This window comes from Arvicanthis niloticus, chromosome 7 (genome assembly GCF_011762505.2).
Source record: "Arvicanthis niloticus isolate mArvNil1 chromosome 7, mArvNil1.pat.X, whole genome shotgun sequence".
Lineage (NCBI taxonomy): Eukaryota > Metazoa > Chordata > Mammalia > Rodentia > Muridae > Arvicanthis > Arvicanthis niloticus.
The window spans coordinates 3,122,984-3,145,474 of NC_047664.1; the positions used below are offsets into that span (position 1 = coordinate 3,122,984).

General features: G+C 42.5%; 1 protein-coding gene across 3 annotated transcripts in view; it reads left to right on the forward strand.

Moving 5' to 3' along the window:
• Dipk1a (divergent protein kinase domain 1A) overlaps window positions 1-22,491 on the forward strand; it is a 79,088-nt gene that overhangs the window by 49,929 nt on the left and 6,668 nt on the right. For all 3 annotated transcript variants that reach the window (XM_034508470.2, XM_076937785.1, XM_076937784.1), the window contains one exon: window positions 10,485-10,619. In XM_034508470.2, coding sequence (XP_034364361.1) covers window positions 10,485-10,619 — 135 coding nt within the window. The remainder of the gene's footprint in view (window positions 1-10,484; window positions 10,620-22,491) is intronic.

The window sequence follows — 22,491 nt, forward strand, 5'->3', positions numbered from 1 at the left end:
CTACACAGAGAAACCCTGTCTCAACCCCCCCCCCCCCACAAAAAAAAAAGGCTCCTGGTAAAAATCAAAGAGTATATTTTAAAATATGCCACTGTCAGACTGGAGAGGTGGCACAGCAGTTAAGAGCACTGACTGCTCTTCAGAGGTCCTGAGTTCAATTCCCAGCAACCACATGGTGGCTCACAACCATCTGTAATGGGATCTGATGCCCTCTTCTGGTGTGTCTGAGGATAGTGACAGTGTGCTCATATACATAAAATAAATAAAATATTTTAAAGAAATAAAATATGTCACTGTCAAAGAACTGAGCCTGTAGAAGATATCTTATAGAGCTGGATTCTGGGGAAGGTAAAATAAGTACATTTGAAAAAACAGTGAGTGTTAATTTTTACAAGCTTTTGGGAAAACATTGTAACATTATGTTATCTTAAACCTCTTAAAACTGCAAAGCTTTTGACCTAGAAATGTCAGTTACTTAAATCCTCTCTGAAGAAATAATCAAATACTCAGGCAAAGACTTATGTATTTAATACAATAGCTGTATAAAACAAACAATTACAAGTCCTGAAGCCAGGCTACCTCAATTCAAATTCAAGTTCTCTTACTTAAAGCCACTATGGCTTTGCTTAATCCATATGTGTTTCAGGTGTTTCTTTCTGTAATGTGAGGACTAATCCCCACCCTGTAGAGTTCTTGTAAGAGAGTAATGGTCATCCCTTCCATGTCAGTCAGCTACAGCAGTGTGTGTAACACACAACAAACACATGTTTCTCCCTCACACACCAGAGCTTGCCTCTAGGACACAGGTATGGTTCATTTGGACTATGGTGTCACTTGTTCTTCAGGGGTCAGTAAATGACCAAGGATGTGTTCCTGTAGGCAAATCCTGCTGCATACTCTCTCTGTACCACGTTTACTGACAGTCTCGGGCCAAAGCGCATCACATGCTGAACCAACATCCATGAGGCCGAGCAGAGACTGAATCTTCCATGCGGGGAGCCGACAGAAGGCGGCTATCATCCTTGAAGCCATCTTGAGCCATATACCCTGACAACAGACTTGTTTACAATAGCCTACAACAGCTGAGCACACTCTGATAACATCTTGTTTTAGATACCCAGGATTTTCCCTTGGGTGTGTGAGACTTAAAGGTGTGAGACTTAAAGGTGTGATTTAGAGACAAGACTTAAGGGCATGACTTAAAGGCGTGACTTAGAAGTGAGACATATAAAAGGTGAGAGGCAGACAAGAAAAAAAACTAGGAACTCAAACTTGAGACTTGAGACCTAGGAACTTGGAAAAAGAACTTGGAAGAAAACTTGTAACTTGGAAGAGAACTTGGAACTGGGAAAGAGACTAGCAACTTAGAACTAGGGATTAGGACCTGAGACTTGAGACTAGGAACTAGGGACTTGGAGAGAAGAAGAGAGACTGAAGAATAAACGGGATTGAATCACACTCTGGTCTCCATTCTTCGTGTCCGTCCTCTCTCTCTTGCTGAACCCCGACCCGTGGACTGGATCAGCTTGGGGCAGTGTGGGCTCTAACAACTTAGCCTCCAAGGCTTTTGGCAGTGCCAGTTCCAACATTGATGGAGTGGTCCCCGACATTTTGGCCCCCAAGTGTGGGACAGAGAGCGGTCCACGACACTTCCAGACAGTTTAGAGGTTAGCAGATTTTGTAATGATCCAGGTGATTTTTAAACATTGGCTTTGGTGGCCATACAGTCTCCAACCATTTTAGGATGGAAGCAGGATTAGTTAACAAATCAATTTATGGGGTTGTGTCTGTAATTTAAATAAAATCATGTTTTTAAAAGCAGATGGCACCTTGGCTTATGGGCCAGAGTTTTCTAACCATTGACTAGCTTATTCTAATCAATCAGAAATTTTAAGAGGATTAAATAAAGTAAATGCCTGAAGTGCTGTGGTTCCATATGTGGGCACCGCTGCACATGCGGATCTTCTGAAGTGCCGTGGTTCCATATGTGGGCACCGCTGCACATGCGGATCTTCTGAAGTGCCGTGGTTCCATATGTGGGCACCACTGCACATGCGGATCTTCTGAAGTGCCGTGGTTCCATATGTGGGCATCGCTGCACATGCGGATCTTCTGAAGTGCTGTGGTTCTATATGTGGGCACCGCTGCACATGCGGATCTTCATTCGTAGCATTGTTTTTGTTACCTTAGCAAATATTGGAAATAATAAATGCCCAGCAGTCCACATAGGGTCAAATATATTACAGCACACCACACTTTAACATGTAAGTATCCATTTAGACATCATTTAAAAATAACTAAGGCTTGACTAAGAGTGTTTTCTGTATAGCCATGAGAACCTGAGTTCACATTCCTTGGACTCATGGCTGCACTCATGCCTGGAAACCAACCCTGAGATGGGAGAACAGAGACAAGAGGGTTGTTGGAGCTTGCTGGCTGCTAGCCTATCTCCAAGTTCACTGAGAGGCCCTGACTCAAGAGAACAAGGCAGAAAGTGACAGAACCAGACACTCAGTATCTTCCTCTGGCCTCTGCAGAGGCAGACACATATGCATATACTACATGCATACACATACAGACAAATATGCTTAAAAACAATTTTTTTGTTTTTTTGTTTTTTGAGACAGTGTTTCTCTGTGTAGCCCTGCTGTCCTGGAACTCACTCTGTAGACCAGGCTGGCCTCGAACTCAGAAATCTGCCTGCCTCTGCCTCCCAAGTGCTGGGATTAAAGGCGTGTGCCACCACTGCCCAGCCAATTTTTTTTTTAATGTAAGGGAGGGCTGAACCGATGGCTCAGTGGTTCAGAGTGAGGGCCTTCTGGGCCTCCTGGGCCCCCAGGAGGCTCTAAATCATCCCATTACTACAGCTCCAGGGGACACAATGCCCTCTTCTGGCTCATACAGGCACCCAGACATACATGACATATACAGACACGTACGCGCACGTGTACACACACATACAAACATTACAAGTAATGACTTAATTAAAACCTGATGGGAAATGGATATGTTTGTATTAAGTAAAAGATAATTTCTGTTATGACAGGAGTCCATTTTTAAAAAAAGAAAATAATGTATTTTGTGTGTGCACAGGTTTATTCTCCAGAATGGCTGAGAGAGTAAAGCAGATGGACACTTTCCAAGGCACAGTAGGAAGAAGCAGTTCTGTTCTAGGACTTGGAAAATGGTCGGACACCAGGCCGCGGGGTGGCACCCTCACTGACTCTCAGGTCTTCCAGACCGTGTTCCCTGAGCCTTCACCCATCCTTTCAATGATTCTAAAGCAGAATACTGCTGTACAGAAGAGGATAGCCTCTCATGCCTTTGGGTGTCAGAGTATCCAGATGTACACACCAGCTTCTCTTAGAAAGTCACGATTGTGCTGCAGTGTTTGCTAGCCCTGGGCCTAGACGTCATATGAAGAGTAGCAAAGGAACCTTCAGAATCTCAATTTGTCAGAATCAAAATTTTTTGTCAGTGTCACAAAATATTGACAATTAAGTGTATTTCTGTATTCGGAAGGATTTCCTGTTGTGCATGTGTGTATGTAGAGGCTAGAGGTAACCTTGGTAGTCATTCCTCATGAACAGTTTGCCTTGTTTTTTGAGATGAGGTGTCACACTGGGGCCTAGTCCTCAGTAATTAGGCTAGCCTGATTGGCCAACTGAGCCCAGGATCCTTGAGTGTCTGCCTCCCCAGGGCTGGTGTTTCAGACATGCCCTTCTCCTTACCTGCGTCTCAGTCCTCTTCTGGGGTGGCCTGGTCTACACAGTTGCCCTCACTGAGCCCAGCCGGCCTATGTGTGATTCTCATTTTCATTTTCTCTTAGCTGGTCTTGTGTGGCCAAAGGAATGCTGAGACATGGCGTTTTTTGAACACTTGTTTCAGGAAAATCAACTCTCATGTAAGAATTCCTTTACTCCAAGCACTCTGGAGGCAGAGGCAGGCAGAGCTCTAGGATACGTAGCCAGGTCTACATAGTCAGTTCTAGAACAGGTAGCTATGAAGACTCTATCTCAAAAATAAAACCAACAAAAAGAAAATCTCCAGATTTGTTTGAAAAAAAAAATTACTACAGTGATGTCAGCAATATTAAAAGAAGCAAAATTGCTGCTTTTTGTTTGTTTGTTTTAAGATTATAGTTTCTTTGTGTAATAACCCTGGCTGTCCTGGGATTTACTTTGTAGACCAGGCTGGCCTTGAACTCAAGAGATCAGCCCCTGTCTCACGAATGCTGGGATTAAAGGCATTTACCACGACTGGCCTGACACCGCAATCACTCTGGGGTTTTGTGGGATTTACTATTTTGCCTTAAATTTATTTGGGGTGTTGGTTCATGTGTGTATGTGTACACACTATTCCTGCCATGCATGCTTTCTATGTGGAGGCTTGCAGGATGATGTGCATTTTCTCTTTCTGTCATGAGGGCTTTAAGGTTTGAGCTCAGGTCAATGGCAGGCTTGGTGGCAAGCCCCTTTTTCCCACTGAACCAAGTCACCAGCCTTGTGGGGTTTTTTTTTTTGTTTCCCCTTCATTTTTATGTGTTTTGCCTACACATACGTCTATACACCTTGTGTCTATACAGTGTCTGCGAAGGTCAGAAAAGGGTGTCAGATCCCCTAGACAACTAGAGTCACAGATGGTTATTACCCACCATGGAGGTGCTAGGTCACCTGAATGGGGGTCACCTGAACTGGGATGACCTAGACTGGGGTCACCAAGAGGACAGCTAGTTCTCTTCCTCTCTCTAGCCCCTTGCATTTGCTTTTGAAACAGGATCTCATGCCACCTGGGCTGGTCCCAAACTCTCTACATGGCTGAGTTTTACCTTGAGCTCTTGGTCCTCCTACTTTTACCTCCCTGGTGCTGGGACTACAGACATGTAACACATGCCCAATTTATACTATGCTGGGGACGGCCCAGGGCTTTGTGCCCAACTGCAGCATTACCCCTCAGTGCAGGACTGTTTATTATGTGCATATTTTTCATTTCCAGTGACTTTATTTACAATAAAAGATTGGTGATGATTGTTATCAATTGGCCTGTCATTTTCAGACAGATGTTTCACACCTTTTAAATTAGTAATAATTTATGCATTAAAGGCTAATTGAAAAAAATGATAGTGTCATACAGACTTAACATGTTGGACTGGGTGATGCTTGGGGGAGGGGATATAGGGCACATTGCAACATGTATAGCTGCATCTCTAGATGTTTCCCGTGAGAGTCCAGTGGTGAGCCACAGCGTGAGGCTGAAAATGTCTCCAGATGTTGCCAAGTACCTCACTAGAGGGCTATCCTGATGCAGCTGAGAATCACTGTCCTGTGTGTTTCCTTAGACGGTTGTCTGGTTTTACAGGAGTGTGATTTGGAATAGAGCAATGTTCCATTGGGAGTTAAGCACAAAATCAACACAATAAAAAACCTGCTAGGCAGTAACTTTAAAGTCTTCAACAAGAGCAAAAGTCTCAGACTGCATTTCTTAATCAATGGCTAGATTGTCTTGGCAATTGTTATAAAAACAGATCACCAGAAGCATTTTAGCAAATGCCACAGGGGAAAGTAAAGTTAGTTAACAGAGATGTAATTTATAGTTATTTCTTCAGTTATTTTAAAATGTAAGGCTACAGATCTGCAGGTGTTAAGGAATGCATAAAGGTCACTGCACTATTTTTTATACTTGAGTCACAGCAATTTCCTGTAGCATGATGGGTAAAAATGTATTTGCTTCTTCGGCCATGATACCTACAACAGTGGTGCCCAGCACCCTGCTGAGGGCGACATCAACCTGACTTCCTCTAAGACAGGTTCCGCCTTCTGTGGAATACCTCAGTGCTTAGGGTGATCTTCAGCTTGAATGTTTGCCAGGGCAAGTGGGTAAACAGCTCGTGCAGGGAGAAGAGCAAACACTGTTAATCCAGAATCATCTTTTCACATCCTGGAGTGTTCTGTCATCATCATGCCAATGCCATCATCAATGCCAATCGTCATCATCGTGGGGTGGGTAAACTGAGGCAAGCAGCCAGTGGGGGGATCAATGCTGTTGGGGGTTGGTCCAGATACTGATGGGGGCTGCTGCCTATAGCAGCCAGTGATTAGACAAATTACTTTTCTCTAAGGGAACATGTACATATGCACATATGCACATATACACATATGTGCACATATACACACCTGGTGGATGAATGGAACAAAGTTCCAACAAGCAGGCTCCAAGCTTTTCACACATATACATACATACATACATACATACATACATACATACACACAATTGGTGGATGGAGCAAGCTGCAACACACAGGCAGACATATATACAAACATACAGATTTGATGGGTGGAACAAAGTTCCAACATACTCTCACACAAACTTTATAGATATACATACATGCACCTATATACACACTTAGAGGGTGGAAGGAACAAAGTTCCAACACACTCTTACATAAACTTTACATACATCCTTACATTACATCCACATAGTTGATGTTCCAACAACTTTATTTTTCCTTCCATAGCTTCCAAAGTAAAATCTTTCAAGCAGTATAAAATTACAATGTGATTGCATATTATTTTTTTTAGTGAATGATTATGAAAAACAGTATGTTCCCCAAGTAGCTTTATAGAAACAACATTATGCAGGACAGGTAAAGAAAACAAGTTGTTCTCAAGAACCCATGGACATTCATAACTAAGCAACTTAATAATCTTAACCACAAATCTAAAGTCTAAATCAGTCATGTTTATTTTAAATTCTCAGAATGCCTATCTACATATCAGCAGTTTTTATTAAATCACAGCAGGAAGCTGAGGGCAAAAAAAATGGGTATAAAAGGGGCTGGAGCAATGGCTCAGCAGTTAAGAGCACTGACTGCTCTTCCACAGGTCCTGAGTTCAGTTCCCAGCAACCACATGGTAGCTGACACCATCTGTAATGGAATCCGATGCCCTCTTCTGGTGTGTGTGAAGACAGCTACAGTGTATTTATATACATAAAATAAATAAGCAAATCATTTTTTTAATGGGTATAAGAAATCAGTCATCACCAGTCCAGCCTCAGTGAGACTCACGCCAGCCAGTGCTGCCATTGTTCTTGTTCCCTGACCATAAAAGGTCTCTAGCTTAACTAATAAGCGTGTGCCTTTCTGAACTTCAGATTGTTCCATAAGATGTTCTGTATCAGAGCCAGTAGCAAAAAGGTCTCAATCTAGCTTCACTAACAACATTATTTTTCCAAATGTTTTCTAAGGGTGGTGGTCACTGATAACAGTCTATGTCTTTAAGTTCTTCCCTAGGGTAGTGATTGAATCTTAATCTGCTCCAGCAGCAATGCCTGAAAGAGAACAAGCGTTAATACTGTGAGTGCCAGAGACACTGGCCAGTGAAGGGCTGGAAGCCCCTTAGAATTTTCACACAAATCTTAGATTAAGAGGGAAATAAGGGCAAGAAGCAGAGCAGAACTCCATAACAGCATGAAGTCCTCAGGGCCATGCCTCAACTGAGGGACACCCATCCTGGCTGTGCTAACTGGTGGACCAGATTCATTTCATGAGTTCCAAAACCATTTATCCTTCCTCCTGCATGGTCCTCAGCACTTCAGATTATCAGTTGTCTCCCACGTATTTGTGAGGCTTAGGGATTAGTTCAGTGGTGATGTGCTTGCACAGAACCCTGGGTCTGGTCCCCAGCAATGAAAAATTAGAATGGAGGGAGAAGGAGAGGGAAGGGGGGAGGGCAAGCATGTGGTGCGGTGGCTTAGCTAGTAAAGGCGCCCACCACCAAACTGGGGACCTGAATCCAACCTGTGGTACCACATGGTGGTTGAACAGAATTGATTTCCACAAATTGTCCTCTGCCCACCACACGTCTTGTGGTACTTGAACACAAACACACACACACACACACACACACACACACACACACACACACACACTTACTTAATGGAGGAAAATATAGGGAAGGAAAAAAAAAAACCCTTTGGCCTGACTCATAAATACCATTTTATTCTGTTTTGGTTTTGAGCCGGTCTCACTGTGTGGCCCAGGCTGGTCTAGAGAACAGAAATCAGACTGCCTCTGCCTCCCAAGTGCTAGGATTAAATTGTTTTTATCACTCTTGGCTTTTAAACTTCTTCATTTTCTTAATTTTTCTTGAAATTAAAGTGTTATCACTTTCCTCTTCCCTTCCCCAGCCTTCACCCCCACCCCTCAAACTCATGGCCTCTTTTTCTTTAATTGTACACACATATATAATATATTCCTAATATACAAATACAACCTGTTCAGTCTGTATAATGTTATATTTATGTATATGATGTTGGATAGCCCATCAATGTGACTCTCCCTGGGAAGACTGACTGCCCCACTCCGCTTTGGTTACTAAATGTCTATACCTCTGCCTCTGGGTTGGCCCTGATAGCTTATGCCCCCTGTGTTAGCATGCCTTTTGGTTCCCTTGTTCCAGTCTTCGTTCTTTGGTTTTGTTTTATTGTTTATTTATGTGTTTCTTTTACAGTTGTTTTTTAAAATTTGAGTCTAAAAAGATTTCTATGTTGTAATTATTTGCTGTATTTTTTAAGTATTTTCCAATCTTAAGTTTCTCCTTATCTAAACTTACCCCTTGTGACTTAATTGTTGAAGAAATGGTCTCTGTATTGCATGTTTCCCACAGCCTGGAGTTTGCCTCAAACTGTCCTTTGCTTCAAGGTTTCCAGTGCTCCCGGCTGTCTCCGCCGTTTCCTATGAGCGGGTGGTTGCAGCTAGAGGTTGCATCAGATGCACACCTTCCTTCCTTTTTGCTGTAGCCAATGGCAGCATTGTTGGTTCTCCTGCATGGTGACTTGAAATAGATTTTACTTTTTTTCTTTTTTTTTTTTTTTTTTTTTTTTTTGAGTGTTTGCTCGGTGTACACCATGCTTTGCAGGCATTTGTCTTTAATCTTAGTGGGGCCTCATAATGCTAGCACCTGCCAATTTATAGCCAATGATCAGACTTCTTGTTAGGGCCAAATAATCTCAAAAGATTTTTAGACAGACCTTTTTGGTTCCATTGTGTTACATGTGATTTAATTGTGTGTGTGTGTGTGTGTGTGTGTGTGTGTGTGTGTGTGTGTATGCATGTGTGTATATGTGTGTGTGTGTGTGTGTGAATTCACTTTACTGGTATATAAAAATGTTTTGCATTGAAAGCTCTTTTACATTTAGTAATAAAATTCAAAGGCCTGAATTATTGGTACTAGTATTCACCATCTGTGAAACCCCTTGAGGACAGATGTCTGAACTGCAGATAGGACTGCGTCCCTTTGAGCTCTCTGCTCAGCACCACGGCTCTTTGGTCTCTTTCTGCTTTCTCTGCAGGCTCATCCTGCTCACAGTATCCTACTGTTTCCAAGTGTGAGAAACTGGCTTGGGAATATAAAGGCAAAACTAGCTTTTCATTGTGTGTGTGCATCTTTAATTTATGCTGCTCAGTTCTATCTGTAGTCCTCAGTTCTACTGTTTATTAAATCAAAACACTGGAACTCTAAATCCGAAAAGTAACTATCAGGCCGTGTTGACCAATGGCTGTCACATTTGAATATTGAATGGCTTGATCTGTGGCTGACCTTAGAAAGGCATCAATAGCTGAGATCAGATATCAGAGCAGCGACAGCGGACACATAACATTGCAGAGAGGATCCTGTTGTGTGGCTTTGCCCATTGGCATGCAGGGAATAATTTATGCTTTTCTTTCTTTTTGTTTTCCTTTTTGTTGTTGTTTTGCTTTGTTTTTCTCCTTTTGAGGCAGGAGCTTATATAGCCTTGACTGGCGGCTCAGTGTAACTAACAGTGGCCTTGAACTTCTGATTCTCCTACCTCCATCTCCCAAGTGCTTGGGATACAGGTTTGCACCACCATACCTAGCTAAGTCTCTCTCTCTCTCTCTCTCTCTCTCTCTCTCTCTCTCTCTCTCTCTCTCTCTCTCTCACACACACACACACACACACACACACACACACACACACACACACACAAGGCAGGGTTTTTCTGTGTAGTTCTGGCTGTTTGGGAACTCAGGATTAGGGTTAAGAACTTGTTCTGTAGACCAGGCTGGCCTTGAACTCACAGAAATTCACCTGTCTCTGCCTCCCAAGTGCTGGGATTAAAGGAGTGTGCCAGCACTACCTAGCTAAAGTAGTTAGTGTTACTATTTATTCATAAAGACCTTTAAAATTCTCACTTGAAGCAGTGTTTAGTCACCTTGCCTGAGCAGCGTTAGAAGGGCTAACCGTACATGCAGAGGGTGCTGGTCTCCTTTTGCTTGCAGGACTGAGGAGCTCATTTTCCTAAGACCCATGTTGTCTAGGCTTCTTGAAAATGCACGTTGTTCTAGAATCGCCATATGAAATCTTGGATTATATATTGTGCTTCTTCAAGCAAGGAGAACGCGGGTTCCAGGGCAGTGAGTGGTGGCTGCTGCTGAATGACTGTCATGTGTCCTTCACTTGCAGGCTCGTTTGTCCTACATGCGGGTGAAGTACCTTTTCTTTTCCTGGCTGGTGGTTTTTGTTGGAAGCTGGATCATATATGTGCAATATTCAACCTATACAGAGCTATGCAGAGGGAAGGACTGTAAGAAAATCATAGTAAGTATTTTAAGTGTTTTAGTTTTTTTTAAAACCTGTAACAGACTATAGTTACTACATAGGGACTAATTATTAAATGTCTTCAACAGTAAAGGCAATTTACTATTACAGTTGTATTGAACTTCCTAACTTTTTAATAAATTCAATACTCAGAAATCTAAACATATAATACAGGTAAATCAGTGTGGAAGCAATCTCACTATGAAAAGGTTTTTATTTTAAAATATATTTGAAATTTGGTTTATCATATATCAGATTTTTAAATGTTTAGGATATAAGTATGCTGTGTATAGATTTTCTATAATATATATTTTTAATAAATGGAATCATATAAAAACACTAAACTTTATCTAAAGGGTATATATTTATCACTTATTTTCTCTCCTGGTAATTCAGTATATTTTTTTTTCTCAAAACACTTTATTTATCAGTATTTGTATATACATACATGCTTATACAAGTATACATATATACATACATATATGAACAATAATTAAATAATAAGATATATTAGAAAAGTATGGGGGGTTGGGAAGAGTGGGAGGAAAGAGAGAAAGGGAAAATTATGTAAATACAGTGCTCATATATGAAATTCTCAAAAAGGAATCCATTTTTTTAAGATGTTCAACAGATTAACTAACATTTTACAATATGAAAATAAATATGACCTATAATTATGCTGAAGGACATTTTAACTCATTACAAACTTTGAAGTTTAAAATGAAATCAATAAAAATTATTTGACCCAGCATACTAACAAAAACTACGATAATGTTTTATAATTCAAAGTATTTCTGAGAACAAGAAAATGGATTGTCAGAAGCTAAGTCAGCAGAGCCAGGGGGACACTGTGTGTTATTTGTTTTTTTTTTTTTTTTTCTTTTTTTTAATTATTATCAAATCATAATTTTTACCTTTTAACACAGGGGTTATAAACATGAAAATGCAGGATGTGGGGAAGGGGATGACACAGGAGCATAGGTGTTCAGGGGGAGTACAGATATTTTTCAGAACAGGGTATCAGCTGGGTGAAGGTTCAGGGGTCAGGTCACTATGACTCTGCCAATGATTCACTTGTCCTTATTTAATTTGGCACTGTCCGCCAAGGCTGCCTATTTACAAGGTCTATGACTACTCAGGCTGGTAGATTTCCACAAAAGCTGCCTGTTTACAATAGTTTATAGACATCAATTTCAGTGTTTTTCCATAGGGACCCAAGACTTTGTGTTAGCAGGCATGTATGTCAGGCCTATTGCTGATTTTAGGCTTATGGCTAATTTTAGGCCTTCAGTGTATAAGCAGGGCTGACCCTGACATCTCCTCCCCTCTCTAAGTATAGAAGGGCTGTGGCGATTCTAATCTTGCCAAGGCAGGGATAGAGGCCTGACCTCCAGTAATTAAAGGGGACCTTGTAATGGCTCCAGTCCTCCTGTCGTTGTCCAGTGAGGCATGAGGGCCATACCTATCCCAATGTCTTTTTCCTGGAGAGAGGATACTTTTGACATCAACCCCTATGCAGTCAGGCTTGTCCCTCAGGGAACCCAGAAACATATTTTTAACTTTTATTTATATTCCCTTGCAGTGCTTAGCCTCGCAGCCTAAGCAAGAATTCAGATCACCAGACAGAGAGGGTTCTGGGTGGCCCCTCTCTGCTTGGTCTAGGGGCAGAAGTCCCCTCTTTTAGGTTAGGTGGAGATGGGACTTGGGAACACCCTGGATAGAGTAACAACCTCATCTTGAGTCTCATGGTCCCCCATAGCTAACTTATGACAATGTATCTGAATAGATTTTGCTATCAGATTATCTATCTGTTGTTTCACAAAATTAGTCAGCCTATCTAAGGCCCAGGGACCAAAGGAAATAAGCAAAAATAACCTAATTAATTGTCCCAAGATGGAAGGAAGTAGGGTTAACAATCATGGAGAGGTTGAAGACCAATTCTCCTACAAGCTCTCATTTTTCTCTTTCTCTCTCTGTCTTTTCTCAAGGCCTTCTCTGGCCTTTTTCATGCTCTCTTTAATCATCCCTGTTTTGTCTATGTAAAAGCAGCATTCTTCTTTAAGGGCTGTACACAATCTAGAGCTGTACACAGTCTTTTCTATTGTAAAAGAGAAAATCAAGTCCAATAAAGTCCTTTGCAATTTTTGGGGATCACATCAGACAGTGAAACCAGGGATTTCTTCAGATTAGCGATATCAGTCTATAGCTGTTTGATGTCCTTGTCAAAGGCCGATTGAAGGTCTGAGTAGTATAAGTCCAGAAGCCAGCATCAGGATCAGAACTCCTAACAGCAGACATCACGGGTGATTAATTTTTACCTGGAAAGGAAAAAAGAAGGGAATTCTCAGGGAAATTTCTCTTCCCTGGATGTCAATTGTTATTCATCTTATTTATAATTGGGCCTGGCTTTGTGGGGGTATCTATTTAATTCATTAATCTTTTAGGCGGCCATTTAGCTGTGCCTTCTGTGGTATCAAACATGAATATCAATCCTCGGCCCCATATAGGAACTGGGTCCTGGCCATTCCATTTAAGGGTAAGAGGGTCCTTCCACATAGCTGTGGCATAGTTTTTATTGGTCTCAGCGATGCCAGAGGCAACAGCGGCAGATTTGCCATGAGCTTTCAGTTTTAGAAAGTTAAGAGTAAACAAGGCATGCTCCTTCCACCCTCAGAGAGTCATGAAGACACTATTTAAAGAAATATAATTCTTAATCAATAATTTCTTTTATCAAAGGACTATTATAAAACAGCCAACAATTAATCTATATAATATATCAATTAATGAGAGCTGCTTCTACTTTTTGTAAAATTACTCTTTTGTCAATTAATTGTTGCGGGAAATTAGGATTTGCATCTCTTGAGAATATTAAAAAATTTTTTTGCCAGACCCATTATCTGGTTTTTTTTTATTGGATATTTTACGTATTTACCTTTCACTGTTATCTCCTCTTCCTTTCTCCCCCAAAACCCCTTATCCCATATCCCCTCTTCCAATTTTTTTTTTTTTTTTTTTTTTTTTTTTTTTTTTTTTTTGGTTTTTCTAGACAGGGTTTCTCTGTGTATCTCTGGCTGTCCTGGAACTCACTCTATAGACCAGGCTGGCCTCGAACTCAGAAATCCGCCTGCCTCTGCCTCCCAAGTGCTGGGATTAAAGGTGTGCACCACCACCACCCGGCCTCAGTATATTTTATATAAAAAAAGAAAATTACCTTACCAGTTCAAGATTAACAACAGCCATATTTACGGGATATGAGTGTTGTAGAACACTTGTTTTTAAATACTTGAATTTCTTAATTAAGTTAACTCCTTATTTATTACTAATATCTTTCAACATATATCAAAACACTTATTTCAGGATCATATATTTATTTTGGGAATTTTTTGTTTGTTTTTATGGAATTCTAGTTCAAACCAAGAACCTCAGGCATCCAAGCAGGTGCTTCCCTCCACACTGTACCATATCTATGCAAAGATTTTTAAAGTGTGTGTGTGTGTGTGTGTGTGTGTGTGTGTGAGTGTGTGAATGGAGCTCCTGCAGAGACCAGAAGAGGGCATCAGGTTTCTTAAAGCTGGAGTTACAGGTAGTTGTTAGCTGTCTGATATGGATTTTCAGAATGAAACTTGGGTAGTCTATAAAAACAGTATGTGGTCTTAACTGCTTAGCCATTTCTCCAGCCTCCTATAGCAGTCATTTAAAAAGTGTAATTCCTCAAGGTGTGCTGGCACACACCTTAATCCCAGGGCCTGGGAGACAGGGGCAGGTGGATCTGTGTTTGAGGCCAGCCAGACTTTCAGAAAAAAGATGGATGGATGGACCTGGATATGGACATGGATGGTATAGGCAATAGTTTCATAAATTATATATTGAGTTGTATGTAGATTTTATATATAATCCTTCCTAGAAAAGACCAAGTATTTATTGAATATCTACTATCAACTCTCGAATGCTAAAGATATGGTGGTGAGCTATTCAAAGTCTGTGCATTAAGAAACATATAATAAGGGGGCTGGAGAGATGGTTCAGCAGTTAAGAGCACTGACTGCTTTTCCAGAGGTCCTGAGTTCAATTCTCAGCAACCACATGGTAGCTGACACCATCTGTAATGGGATCCAATGCCCTCTTCTGACATGTCTAAGAGAGCCAGTGTACTTATATACGTAAAATAAATTTAAAAATCTTAAAAAAAGAAGCATATAATAAAAGCTGAAAACATGTAACGAGCTGAGCATGTGACATGAAAACCTGTAACTGTAACACCAGTTCCGGGAATCTAGTGCTGTCTTCTGGCCTCTGTGCACGGCAGGCACTCACACGGTACATATACATGCTTTCAGTCATTTACATGTACACATAAAGTAAACAAAACTTTTAAATTATTTATGATTATTGTATGTGCATCATATGAGGTAGGGAACAGGAGGATGCCACAGTGCGTGTGTGCAGTGAGTGGGAGGAGGATGCCACAGTGTGCGTGTGCAGTGAGTGGAAGGAGGATGCCACAGTGCGCATGTGCAGTGAGAGGATGCCACAGTGTGTGTGTGCAGTGAGTGGGAGGAGGATGCCACAATGCGTGTGTGCAGTGGGAGTAGGATGCTACAGCGTGCGTGTGCAGTGAGAGGAGGATGCCACAGTGTGCGTGTGCAGTGAGAGTAGGATGCCCCAGTGTGCGTGTGCAGTGAGTGGGAGGAGGATGCCACAGTGTGCGTGTGCAGTGAGTGGGAGGAGGATGCTACAATGCGCATGTGCAGTGAGTGGGAAGAGGATACCACAGTGCGCATGTGCAGTGAGAGGAGGATGCCACAGTGCGCGTGTGCAGTGGGTTCTTTCCATCCAGCTCTCTGTGCATCACAAAGATCAAACTAAGGTGAGACTTGCATGTCAAGTATCTTTTCTTGCTGAACTGCCCTTAATGCTCAACTCTGAGATCTTATTATATTCATCCAGTACATATATTGAAGTGTTGTACATTAATGATACAGTTTACTGAGATTCAGGATCTTCTTGATCACCGTGTCATATCAGTTCACTGGCAAGAACACCAGGCTAGAGACAAAGTCCTGGGCTGTGGTCACCCTTTCATAACACGGCCTTGCTTTAGTTCTAGTTTACAGGCGAGAAAAATGTTTTCGCCTTACCTGCCCCTCAGCTTTTATGAAGCTGACTCTGACCAATAAGCTTGGACAGTACCCTGGCGGTCCTCCGACATGTCGGTGAGATATAGAGCAGGTTCACATGCTCTCGGCTTGCGTTGTTTGGTCTGAGGCAAACAGCTGCTATAACTGCAGCATTCTAAGCTTTTCCTGAAAGATTGCTGGAGCAGCTCCCCCAAGCATTGCTCCACTTTGTTAGGAGTTAGGGTGAGAGAGAGGTCATCAACGGCAGTCTGGGTGTCTGCCGTCTTTCACTCTCCATTTCTGTGTGAGGGGTTATATCTGTCATAGTGTGAGCGCTGAAGTAAAGGCTCCTTAGGTTTGAGGTCAGTCACTGTGCAAACTACTGAGCTTCTGTGAAATGGTGACTAACACCATTTCCATATACTTCCCCTTCTCCCACTTACCGTAACCATAAGTTCCTAACTACTCAGTTATTGCAGTCACTCCTGTTTGTATAGCTGGACTCTGTAGGTGGGATTTCCCAGACATGGACGTTTCATTAGCTGGAGTGGCAGAGGTGCTTCTCTTCTGTGCATGTCTGAGGACCACACAGTTCCATCTGAGTCCTCTGACTGGCTCCTCTGTGGCGGGAGTTCAGGGTCCAGTCTACTCGTCTCTGAGGAGTGCCCTTGCCACATTTTAGAGGGCTGGTGTGAGCGTTAAAGTACATACATAAACTGAAGCACTAGAAGATTTCAGGGATGCTAATTTAATCACAGCTTCCTTTGAGATTTCAATTTCCAAGGATAATGGTTTGTTACTTAAGACAATCAGCTCAAGACCTACTAAATCGAAGCCATTAGGAGCTATGTTCTTGGTTAGACAGTGATGCACAACAGTAGTGGCTCATTTAGTGTCGCCTTGCTTGACCATCTGTAATGTGAGGAAGAAGTCAATAGAGGGAAGACTAGAGAAGCTGAAGACAGCAGAAAACCGTGAAGACTGGTCATGCCTGGGAGATGGAGAACAGTGATGCCTGCAGACTGGAAAGCTCCCAGGCACTGTGAAAACCCAGCTCTGCTTTCTCTGTGTGTGTCTGTCTGTATGTCAGCCTCTGCATATGTGTCTGTCAGTGTGTGTCTGTCTCTGTGCATCTGTGTGTGTCTCTGTGTGCCTTGTGTCTAGCTTTATCTCTCTGTGTGTATGTGTGTGGGGGTGTCTTTGTGTGTATCTGTGGAGGGTCTAGTGTCTGTGTGTATACCTGTGTGCTTATCTGTCTGAATGCATGTGTGTCTGTGTACATGTGTGTATAGGCCTGTATGTTTTTGTGTGTGCCTATGTGTGTATGTATGTGTGTCTGTATGAGTGCCTTATGTCTGTTTGTATGTGAGTATGTATAGGTGTGTCTGTGTGTGTGGTTTATATCTGTGTGTATGTGTCTCTATGTACGAATGTGCCTGTGTGTGTTATGTTTTTTTTGTATGTGTGTCTATCAGTTTGTCTGTGTCAGTGTCTGTGTGCGTGATTTTTTAGTCCTGTTTAGGAGAATCAGCTATCTGAAAGTGATAATCTTAATTACATTTTTATAACATGGATTTTTAAAAAATATTTAGAAGCCAAAGATTACACATATGTTTGTGGTTATTGCCCCCTTGTGGTCCAGTTTATAGTTTAGGGCTGGAGTCCCTCGATAGGAGTGAGTTTTGTAAAAAGAAGGGTAAATAGTGCCCTCTTCTGGTATAATGAGGTATGTGCAGTCAAAGCTAAACGTGTGCTGTTTATTACAGTAGTAATAAATCTCTCTCTCTCTCTCTCTCTCTCTCTCTCTCTTTTTTTTTTTTTTTGGTTTTTCGAAACAGGGTTTCTCTGTGTAGCCCTGGCTGTCCTGGAACTCACTCTGTAGACCAGGCTGGCCTCGAACTCAGAAATCCGCCTGCCTCTGCCTCCCAAGTGCTGGGATTAAAGGCGTGTGTGCGCCACCACAGTCCGGTGTCTTAGGACTTTTAATTGTTTAAAAGTTACTTAGTAACAGTATTGGCTATTTTGACACACATCTGAAAACTTTTGTAGACATTACTTAAAGCTGTTATAGTTTTATGAAGCCAACTGCTCTTTTCACACAAACGTTTGGGAAATTTGGGATAGAAAATCCCAAGCTGTTCTTTGTGACCATCCCTTTGTTGCAGGATTAGCTTGAGGCCCTTGCTCACAACAAGAAATCTGACTCTTAAAGCTGAATACCAAACTAGTCGCTGCTTACTGGTTTACTAATAAGAGCCTTTACTAAGAAAATAACAAAGGAACTTTCAATACTGTGTACATATAGTACAATGGCAGGGGAACTTCAGGGATGCCCAAGACACTCTGTGCCTCTAAACCACCTATGTTCTGTCAGACAAGATAGCCAGGATGCAAATGATGCCTGACGTGGAATAGCAGGAAAGGAGATCGGAATAATACCAGCCCAGGGTGTGCAGTGACGGTTTACATGGAAAGTGAAGGGTCGCAGATTGTAGACAGTGAAGTGATGTTGGATCCGGGAGTTGAAGTCAGGTCAGTTGAAGGCGATAGCTGTCTGTCAGTCCTTCCCCAGCGCTTCATGACCCAATATGCTGCAGCTAGGGAAGGCTCCCTCAGCTTGGCAGCTTGACAGGTGCCTTTCTATGTGTTTGAGATCTGTCAGTGATTGCACAGAAGCCCTGAAAGGACATTGTGTAGCTGTGGCTCTGTCTCAAGTGGCTTGTATGGAGGGAGGGAGGAACGTGACAGAGACCTTCCGTGAGGACTCTGGGAAGGGCATCTGAGTGAGGCAGCCTTAAGCCTGTTCTGCTAGCTCCAGTTCAGCTTGTCAGCCTAGCTGGACTGATTAAAAGCACAGGCTCCAGAAGCTGACTTGGCCTAGGCTCCATTTCCACGCCTACAAACAAAACTACATGCAGCACATAGAGGATCGCCTAGACCTGCTTTCTTTGGAGAAAAAAAAATTGATTACTGATTTAGTTTTTGTTGGTTCTGCAGTGTTGGAATGACTCCTCATACATATTATGAAAACACTTCACTATTGGTTAAGGTCTATGTGTGTGGGTTAGGGAGTTCTGCTTTTTAACTTCTTAGAGTAGTTTCTTCCTTCCCTCCTTCCCTCCTTCCCTCCTTCCCTCCTTCCCTCCTTCCTTTCTTTGGTCTTTCAAGACAGTTTCATCTCTGGCTGTCTGTACTGGAACTCACTCTGTAGAAGAGGCTGGCCTTGAACTCAAAAAATTCCACCTGCCTCTGCCTCCTGAGTGCTGAGATTAAAGGTGTGCGCCACCACTGCCCAGCTTTATGGTAGTTTCTTGGTTACTTTTTTATTGCTATGATAAGACATGCTTATCACATGACCAAGACAACTTATAGAAGAGTTTATTAGAGTTTACATTTTAGAGGGTGAGTCCATGACCATCATATTGGAAGGCAGGCATGGTGTGGGAGCAGTAGCAGTAGCCTATCCCCAAGTAGGAGGCAGAGAGCTAACTGGGAATGGCATCAAAATTCATCCTGAGTGACACACCTCCTCCACTACAGCCACACCTCCTAATACTTCCCAAACCATTCCACCTGCTGAGGACCCAATGTTCAAAGATATGAGTCTATGTGGACATGGTCTATATGTCCAGGTAGCACTCGGGAAGCCAACTCAGGAGGATCCCCACATATGTAAGCCTAGGTACAGACTTTCAGCTCAGCCTGGGTTACAATGTGACATCCTGTCTGGGACATTTTTTTTAAATGATCTGTTAACCTTGTTCAGTTTTGCTGCTTCTTTAGGCATCATTTTTGTTTATTGTACTTTTCTAGAAAATTGTTCATTTTAAATGTATTGCCTGCCGGGCAGTGGTGGCGCACACCTTTAATCCCAGCACTTGGGAGGCAGAGGCAGGCAGATTTCTGAGTTCAAGGCCAGCCTGGTCTACAGAGTGAGTTCCAGGACAGCTAGGGTTACACAGAGAAACACTGTCTCAAAAAAAAAACAAAAAAAAATGTATTGCCATAAAGTCATTTGTATTTTTCACAATCACTACCCAATGGTTGCCTGTTAGTGCTTTCTCTCCTGGATTCACAGCCAGTTTTCCTAAGGGCTTCCTTTTAAAATTAAAAAAAAAAAAAAAACAACTATTTATTTAATGTATATGAGCACACTGTCCTTGACACACCAGAAGAGGGCACCAGATCCCATTACAGATGGTTGTGAGCCACCATGTGGTTGCTGGGAATCGAACTCACAACCTTTGGAAGAGCAGCCAGTGCTCTTAACCATTGAGCCATCTTTCCAACCCCTTCCCCCAAGGGCTTCTTTTTGTTAAGATTATGAGGACGAATCTTTGAGTATTTCATTGCTTGTTATTTCTTTGCTCCTGTGCCTCCTCTATCATGAGGAATTGACTCTGCTGTCAATAGTGCTGAGTTTTTGTTTTTACTTAGTTTAAGCTTTAAGTTTGAACCTATGTAGTGTTCCACGTGCTTTCTTATGTTTCCAACCTCGCACTCGTGCACCGTGCAGATGCACCATGCAGATGCCTGCGTTTCCTAGGAAATCTTACAAAGGAAAGGCACTGAGCATCATGGCACCCTCATGGCTTCCCAGACATGCAGTAGGGACCAGGCTGCTTTATTCCATCTATGAAGGTGGAAGGAACTCCACATTCTTAATTTCAGCCAGAGCTGAAGGAGAAAGCAGGGTACAGTCAAAGGCTTTTCTCAAAACCTTTTGCTATTGGTAGATAAAGGCCACTTTTCCAGGTAGCAGCACCTTGCTGTGCATGTGGGAAGGCTCTCAGCCCTCCTCAGGACCATCACTATGTTCACAGGAAACTGTACCAAGAGCTGTTGGTAGTGAGAGCAGGTGTCAGGAGCCTGGAGCATCCCAGCATGTGCAGGAGTGGTTGGGAGCTAGATGGCCTGGGTTGGGACCCTGGCTTTTTAAAACGCCTTAACTGACACTTCTGTTTCCTTAGCTTTACAGTGGAAGTGACAATAAATAGGTTCTGTGACCAAACTGTCAAGACAGTGGATGATTGCAGCACTTGGGCAGTGCCTGCCACACTGTGGACACACAGGCACGGCAATACTGCAAAAGTGGTTCCCACATCAGTGCCAAGGAGGCTCTCATCCCGGCCTGCTCTTCCACGGCTGCCACTACACAGTTCCTCCATTCATATAAATCGGTATCCACAGTCCCAATTATTCATTTTTGAAGTCCAATAAACTTCAAGGCACCTGTCTCAAGAGTCATTCACATCAGCTTTCCTTCCTGTCTGCAGATTAAAATGAAGCCTTTCAAATCTACATTGAATATTTTTGTTCTTTTTTGCTGTTCTCATCAGCTCTCTGTCAGGGTGGGTAACAGTAGACCCTAGGAAAAACCAGCTTTAAGGAAGAAACATCCATGTGATTCCTGCCACTTGCTTCATGTCTGTCTAGATCCACTGCTATGGGTCTAACACAAGGCAGAATATTACAGTGGCTGGAGCCTGTGGTGAAAGAGGCTCCACAGAAGCCAAAGTCTCACCCAGCAAAGACTGGGTGAGAAGGAAGGGCAGAGAACAGAACATTCCTCACAGGTTCTACCCAGTGGCCCCGTCACACAGCTCAGTCTTACTTTCTGACATTGACACCATCTCCCAGCTGGAGACCAGGGCTTTCAGTGCATGAGCCTTTGGGGGGCATTCCAGTTGCAAACCCTAACATTTGGACATGCTGTGCATCTTTTAAAAAAACATATGAGACAGGGTTTTCTCTGTGTAGCCCTGGCTGTCCTGGGACTCACTCTGTAGCCTAGACTGGCCTCGAACTCACAGAGATCCATCTGCCTCTGCCTTCAAAGTGCTGTGACCACGACCACCCAGCTTGCTGCACATCTTTGGTCTTCTGTATCATCTACAGATTTATCTCAAATTCTTTTTATTTTTTCAATCCCTATTTTCCTCATTTTTTTCAATATAGTATCTTTGGTCTGCCTGTATTTTTACCTTTGTTTATCCTTTCTCCCACACTACCTTTAAAAAAAATAGGTGGGTATGTGTGCCTGCTTCTTTGAATATCTGCTTCTTTGAATATCATGTGCATTCAGTGGAAGCTAGGGAGGATGTCAAATCCCCACAATTGCAATTGTATATGGCTGTGAGCTACCACGTGGGTCTTGGGAGCTGAACCGAGGTTCTCTATAGAAATGGCAAGTGCTCTTAACCACTGAGCCATCTCTCCAGTCCCCATAACGTGGCTTTTTATTTTTAGGTTTTTGTTCCTTTCCATTTCCTGTTGTTTCATTGTTTTGATGCTTCACAGTCTTATTTAAGGGATGTCAGGAAACCCTTTGAGTTCATAGCACTCTTTCTGTTCTGCCTCATCCCAGCAGTTTCCGGGATATTGTCTTTATTTGACATTTGCTTCTTATATTCCTGTCATAAACAATCAGGCAGTGAACCAAACTAGAACTGAAGTTTGTGTGCATGTGTCTGTGTGCGTTGTATATGAGAAAGGGAGAAAAACTGAGAAACAGATTGGCTCTCCTGAAGTTCTCCCCAGCAGCTGCAGGCCTACAGGTCACAGCCCCTCTCAACTCCAGTCTGCCCACTGCCTGCTTCAGCAAAGATAACAGTTTAAGAATTTAGTCATTCAACCCTGCGTTGATGACGCCACAGGGAATTCTGGGACAGTCCTACAGCTGTGCCCCTTAAACCTTTCAATCCAGGATGATGGCTTTGTTTCTCAGTTGTACCTTCTACTTGGTGCCTTGCTAA